The 6,942-nt window shown below is 43.2% G+C and overlaps 1 protein-coding gene across 2 annotated transcripts; it reads left to right on the plus strand.

Moving 5' to 3' along the window:
- The first annotated feature begins 352 nt into the window (after positions 1–352).
- On the plus strand, positions 353–5,167 carry gpn1 (GPN-loop GTPase 1). Of its 2 annotated transcripts, none has more exons than XM_042329970.1 (12): positions 353–382; positions 625–731; positions 859–896; positions 1,036–1,114; positions 1,207–1,301; positions 1,455–1,500; positions 1,690–1,836; positions 2,038–2,120; positions 2,199–2,238; positions 2,317–2,407; positions 2,562–2,672; positions 4,442–5,167. In XM_042329970.1, exons 2-12 carry the CDS (start codon positions 657–659, stop codon positions 4,531–4,533), a joined length of 897 nt encoding a protein of 298 aa, XP_042185904.1. In that variant the 5' UTR covers positions 353–382; positions 625–656; the 3' UTR covers positions 4,534–5,167. The 2 variants fall into 2 exon arrangements, with proteins under 2 accessions (XP_042185904.1, XP_042185906.1); XM_042329972.1 differs by having other exon boundaries at positions 2,565–2,672.
- Positions 5,168–6,942: the final 1,775 nt, after the last annotated feature.

The following is a 6,942-nucleotide window of genomic DNA, read 5'->3' on the forward strand; positions in this document are numbered from 1 at the left end:
TATTTGTCACATACACATGGTTAGCAGATGTTAATGCGAGTGTAGCGAAATGCTTGTGCTTCTAGTTCCGACAATGCAGTAATAACCAACAAGTAATCTAACCTAACAACTCCAAAACTACTACCTTATACACACAAGTGTAAAGGGATAAAGAATATGTACATGAAGATATATGAATGAGTGATACAGAACGGCATGATATAGAGTACAGTATATACATATACATATGAGTAATGTAGGGTATGTAAACATTATTAAGTGGCATTGTTTAAAGTGGCTAGTGATACATTTCTTTTTACATCAATTTCCATCAATTCCCAGGGGGGGACAACAACAACAATCACAGGAACAGGTGATGAAGTTCCTTTCCCAGCCAACATCGGTAAGAAATCATTCAGACCACCATGCATAACCATGCATGTGTCTGGCATCATGTTGATACTGTAATACTTCTTGCCAATCATTAATGTGTTGAATGTTCAGAAAGGTATGTTTTTTCCCCTTGGTATTCTATTGATAGAATTGTAAATATGTTGATATCCCACGACACGATTATTGTATTAGCTAGCTAGCTACCAACCATGGCTAATAAGTAACTGATAGCTGCTTATTGGCCCCTTGTAGATATCCGTGACACAGTGAATTACAAAGAAGTGATGAAGCAATATGGCCTAGGTCCTAATGGAGGAATCGTCACCTCGTTGAATCTCTTTGCTACGAGGTTTGATCAGGTAGGCCCAACTCTTTTCTGTTATAACAGGACGTGTATTTGACACCTCGACTGTCCAATAGATGTCACTATTATTGCTTGCACAATTTGGATATTATGAATCAAAATCTCCCGTTTTGCCTTCTCAGGTCATGAAATTCATTGAGAAGAAACAGTACAATCACCAGTAAGTATTTTTGAAAGTTAGTAGATGTACTCCTGGTAAGCATAGAAGAAGCATAGTTAGTACAGCATTGTACTGTTGTTTTGCCATCCCCTCTTCTGGTGCGTACCTACCTGCCCTAACCTTTGACCTATGTTTACAGATATGTGTTGATTGACACTCCTGGACAGATAGAAGTGTTCACCTGGTCAGCTTCTGGAACCATCATCACTGAAACTCTGGTGTGTAGTAGTAATGTGTTATAACATTTAGGCCTAAAGATATGACTAACTGCAACATAATTGTGATCTGTTTGATGTGAATGTGTTTCCAGGCCTCTTCCTTCCCCTGTGTGGTGGTCTACGTGATGGACACATCTCGCAGCGTCAATCCAGTCACCTTCATGTCCAACATGCTCTACGCCTGCAGGTCTGACACTGAAGGGAGCACTAGCTACTTTCTGATGGTCAAATAAAACCACAAATTGGTTTGAACAAATTTAATATTTTACATCTAGGCAATTAAAGAACTAGTGTGGTGCTTTTGCTTGTTCACTTTGTGACTGTGTCCCCCTACCCCCAGCATCCTGTACAAGACAAAGCTGCCCTTCATTGTCATCATGAACAAGGTAGGAAATGATTGGAACACTTTCATCAAACCACTAACTTGGTAACAGTGAATTACTGAATGAGGGGAAAAAAACTATAGGTCTGTAAGTGTTGACATGCTCAAAGGAAATATGTTTTTTGGGGGGGGATAATAATACAGAGATAACAAACCACAGATTTTGGTACATGTCTGTGTTGTGTGGTTTCAGACAGACATAATCGACCACAGCTTTGCGGTGGAGTGGATGCAGGACTTTGAGGTGTTCCAGGACGCTCTGAACCAGGAGACGTCCTACGTCAGCAACCTGACGCGCTCCATGAGCCTTGTGCTGGACGAGTTCTACTCCAACTTACGGGTATGTGTCTGTCTTTCAATACCGTATGCTACTTCAGTGCACACTTCTGAGAACTAGTATTATTTGTGTGTGAATTTGAGACACTATTCCATGAGTTTTGTGTTGGACTTTTACATCAGTCTAAGGGGAAGTGTTTCTGTGCATTTTTGAGAGGGTTTATCGAGTTTTCCCTCTGCTTGGTCACGTCTGTTTCATGTGCAGGTTGTGGGTGTGTCTGCAGTCACAGGCAGCGGATTGGACGAGTTCTTTGTTCAGGTGGCAGAGGCCGCAAAGGAGTACGAGACGTGAGTGAGGGGGCTGCTCTGCAAACACACCACTGTCTGTAATATTTGTATGACAATTAATTGTTTTGTGTTATTCAGGGATTATCGTCCTGAATATGAAAGACTTCATAAAGAACTGGTGAGTGTTTAAATACCAAATGTCCCGTGCACACACGTAGCATCTATCATTCTCTGACGGTCCTGGTATGCCCTCCAGGCTGATGCTCAGAGCAGGAAGCAGCAGGAGCAGATGGAGCATTTACGGAAGGACATGGGAGCTGTTGCCATGGAGACGACCTCACGGACAGGTGTGTGTGCCTGTGAGCGAGAGAGTGCCCCCCCCAATGCATTACGTGTTTGATTGTGTAAGAGATCCCATGTTGTGTATTATATGCTTGGCTCAGGTACATGAGACCGGTGTTCTGTGAAAGAAATAATAAAATGTTGCTTCCTGTCCTCCAGAAGAAGCTGATGTGGCTGGCCGAAGCGATCTCATCTTCAACCGTGGTAACCCTGATGAGGATGAGGAAGAGGAGGGGGAGGACAGCGACACGGATGACATAGATCACAACGGTAAGGGGAGAAACGTTTTGAGTGGCCTCAAGGTCCTATCATTGATTTAACCAATAACATCCTTGCATTCCTAAAAACAAGCCTAATCATGATTTGTGAATGATTCTTGCGTGGAAAGCGAAGATTTGTTACAAAAATATGATCAAACACAAAAATACTGGCAATATACACCTCTCAAAAAAATAAAGGGAACACTTAAACAACACAATGTAACTCCAAGTCAATCACACTTCTGTGAAATCAAACTGTCCACTAAGGAAGCAACACTGATTGACAATAAATTTCACATGCTGTTGTGCAAATGGAATAGACAACAGGTGGAAATTATAGGCAATTAGCAAGACACCCCCAATAAAGGAGTGGTTCTGCAGGTGGTGACCACAGACCACTTCTCAGTTCCTATGCTTCCTGACTGATGTTTTGGTCACTTTTGAATGCTGGTGGTGCTTTCACTCTAGTGGTAGCATGAGACGGAGTCTACAACCCACACAAGTGGCTCAGGTAGTGCAGCTCATCCGGGATGGACATCAATGCGAGCTGTGGCAAGAAGGTTTGCTGTGTCTGTCAGCGTAGTGTCCAGAGCATGGAGGCGCTACCAGGAGACAGGCCAGTACATCAGGATACGTGGAGGAGGCCGTAGGAGGGCAACAACCTAGCAGCAGGACCGCTACCTCCACCTTTGTGCAAGGAGGAGCAGGAGGAGCACTGCCAGAGCCCTGCAAAATGACCTCCAGCAGGCCACAAATGTGCATGTGTCTGCTCAACGGTCAGAAACAGACTCCATGAGGGTGGTATGAGGGCCCGACGTCCACAGGTGGGGGTTGTGCTTACAGCCCAACACCGTGTAGGACGTTTGGCATTTGCCAGAGAACACCAAGATTGGCAAATTCACCACTGGCGCCCTGTGCTCTTCAGATGAAAGCAGGTTCACACTGAGCACATGTGACAGCGTCTGGAGACGCCGTGGAGAACGTTCTGCTGCCTGCAACATCCTCCAGCATGACCGGTTTGGCGGTGGGTCAGTCATGGTGTGGGGTGGCATTTCTTTAGGAGGCCTGCACAGTCCTCCATGTGCCCTCCAGAGGTAGCCTGACTGCCATTAGGTACTGAGATGAGATCCTCAGACTCCTTGTGAGACCATATGCTGGTGCGGTTGTCCCTGGGTTCCTCCTAATGCAAGACAATGCTAGACCTCATGTGGCTGCAGTGTGTCAGCAGTTCCTGCAAGAGGAAGGGATTGATGCTATGGACTGACCCGCCCGTTCCCCAGACCTGAATCCAATTGAGCACATCTGGGACATCATGTCTCGCTCCATCCACCAACGCCACGTTGCACCACAGACTGTCCAGGAGTTGGCGGATGCTTTAGTCCAGGTCTGGGAGGAGATCCCTCAGGAGACCATCCGCCACCTCATCAGGAGCATGCCCAGGCGTTGTAGGGAGGTCATATAGGCACATGGAGGCCACACACACTACTGAGCCTCATTTTGACTTGTTTTAAGGACATTACATCAAAGGTGGATCAGCCTGTAGTGTGGTTTTCCACTAATTTTGAGATTTTCCAAAACCAGACCTCCCTGGGTTGATAAATTTGATTTCCATTGATAATTTTTGTGTGATTTTGTTGTCAGCACATTCAACTATGTAAAGAAAAGTATTAAATAAGAATATTTCATTCATTCAGATCTAGGATGTGTTATTTTAGTGTTCCCTTTATTTTTTTGAGCAGTGTAAGTTCCCTTGTTGACTTAACATATCATCCCTTTCAGTGACTGAGGAGAGCAAGGAGGGCACAGCCTTCGGGAACTTCCTGAAGGAGAGGAAAGAAGTGGTGCAGGTACGAAATAGGAAGTCTCAATGATGTCTGGAGGACCCTGTAAGGATGCCACTTTAGATTACTAAGATACACCTAGGTTTGGTGGCTACTGGGACCTCTATCCCCACCTGCAAGCCTACTGGTCCCCTCTTCACAAGTGCTGAACTTCATTGGACTGAAGCAGTGTTGCAGTTCAACTCGGACTTAAATTAATATTCTTCCTTGTGAATGCAAGTGTTTATGTAGGTTTTTTGTTTGATCTTACTAACTGCAACTTATCAAGTTAAGGACAATATTTTTGCATACGGGTTGGGAAAAGTGAACCACTTGTTTCCTATTTCTTTGTCAGAAGCTCGAGACTCATTTTGTTTATAAGGGAGGGTTATTGAGGTAATGGCTGATGGAATAATGTACTTGTATCCTATTATTTTTATCCTAAGTTGTTTTATTGCATATTGTATGTTCATTCTATGAAGCTTTTTCTTCAGTGGAAGAACACACACCTGTAAGTCATTCCTATCTGGGTAATGCTCTTTAACAGTCACATAGTCCTTGAAGTGTATATTTTTGTAACAGTTTTGTTTTCTGTTTTAGTGCAAATGTGCTCATGTTTGTTAAAGTCCTGTAGTGTTGTTTTTCTCGATAATTTTAAAAGCTAAATAAATTGGTTATGAATGTGTTCAGCCTAGTCATGTGTGGCTTCGTGAGTTGCACACTGCCTTATGTGAATGAAACTATGGGGTGAGGGGGTGGATAGCCAGAATATTCTGGATTCTACGCCTTCTCACCATCTGGCCTAAGAATCAAACTGGCATTCACAAATACAGCAGAATGGTATTCTGTGAAGACTGAAAATACAGTCTTTCTTTTACCTTGCTGCAAATGGGTATGGCATCATTTGCCTACAGAATGACTGCATATGAGTTTACAGATTAAAACACATTTGTTAGAGGAAATTCACTCATTTTTACGTGGCCTTATTTGAACTCTTTCTGTGCTTCAAGGTGATATCCCAAATGTTTTTTAGTTTGTTTTTTCTCTCCATATTTTCTCTCTTTACAGAGTCATCACTTGCCATAGACTACAATGCATTATGAAAATGTGTCTAGGCATGTTATATAAAATGCTGAAACACTCCAAACCGTATGTTATTACATCAGAATGTCATTGTGGATTTTGTTTCTGCGCTACATTTGGATTGTTTTTTTGTATGTTCCACTGTCCCATAAATCCTTATTTGCATATTTTAGTTGTTTTAAACGACATCATTCAAACACGGATGTGCTGAGGCATGCAGAAGGAGATTCTGATGTATTGTGAGTTGTTTTATAACATGCTTTACACACATTTTCTTAATGCATTGTAGTACATGGCAAGTGAAGACTCAGCTAAATGTGTCAACCAATTTTCTCTTCTCAAAACAAAATATCCTAAAACAGTTTGGGGGGGTCAACTACAAGCACAGAAAGAGTGAAAATAAGTAAAAATGGGTGAACTTTCCTTCAATGCTTTGCATCGCTGAGTCCTCTTGTCCCAAATAACTTACCCTTCATTCGGCCCTAACCATTCAATGTTTACAGATCTGTAAGGTAGATGCATATTTCATCTGCTCTGATAGCTGCTGCTGTGGCTGCTTATTGTATATTCCTGCTATATGTGTAATGCAAATGCATGAGTCATGCCTGCTGAGTCGTGTTTGCAGCAGCACAGAAAGCCCAACAGATACAGGGGAGTATTTTATCACAGACCTCAGTCTTAATGGCCAACGTTTCCCTCCATTTGTTCAAGATGAGTGGGTCTTACCACACAGATTCACATAAACACAAACCGTCTCTCTGATGAGATGAAAGTGTTGTCGCGGCAACACAAACAATAGCAGCAGCCAGACGCCTCCTGTGTCGCTGTGTTCTTCCAGTGATGGTGACTCACTTCCGCGATGGCATTTGCAAGAACATTCACACACCCTCTGCGCCCCTCCTCTCAGCCCGTGGGCTAGAAATGTCGCCACACACACAGGGAACAAATAGGATCTCTTGAGAGGAATTCACAGCTCAGTGGGAAAGTGTCAAAACGCCTACTAGTCGTTACATATCTACAGTAAAAAGCAGAATAATGTGTCAAAGTTGAACAAGTATGAGAAGAATGTTGTAACTACAATTGAGAAAACACATTTGCATGCAAGTGAACTCTTTGGGAGGTAGTGAATAAGGTCAAATGTCATGATCTTTTGTCTGTGCAAATCATGGCTGACTTATCTTTTTCATGCAATATCACATCGGACGTTTTAGTAAAGGCTCTTATCCAGAGCGACTTACTGGAGCAATTAGGGTTAAGTGTCCTCCTCCAGGGCTCGTCGACAGATTTTTCACCTAGTCGGCTTGAGGATTCAAACCAGCGACCTTTCGGTTACTGGCCCAATGCTCTTAGCCGCTAGGCTACCTGCTGCTTATCATT

This window comes from Oncorhynchus tshawytscha, linkage group LG11 (assembly GCF_018296145.1).
Source record: "Oncorhynchus tshawytscha isolate Ot180627B linkage group LG11, Otsh_v2.0, whole genome shotgun sequence".
Lineage (NCBI taxonomy): Eukaryota > Metazoa > Chordata > Actinopteri > Salmoniformes > Salmonidae > Oncorhynchus > Oncorhynchus tshawytscha.

Excerpts from the sequence above, each read along its gene's own strand:
- gpn1 (XM_042329970.1), top strand. The coding sequence starts at position 657 with ATGAAGCAATATGGCCTAGGTCCTAATGGAGGAATCGTCACCTCGTTG. Across the intron at positions 897-1,035 it reads AAGAAACAGTACAATCACCA|ATATGTGTTGATTGACACTC; the intron begins GTAAGTATTTTT and ends CTATGTTTACAG. Across the intron at positions 1,302-1,454 it reads AACATGCTCTACGCCTGCAG|CATCCTGTACAAGACAAAGC; the intron begins GTCTGACACTGA and ends CCCTACCCCCAG.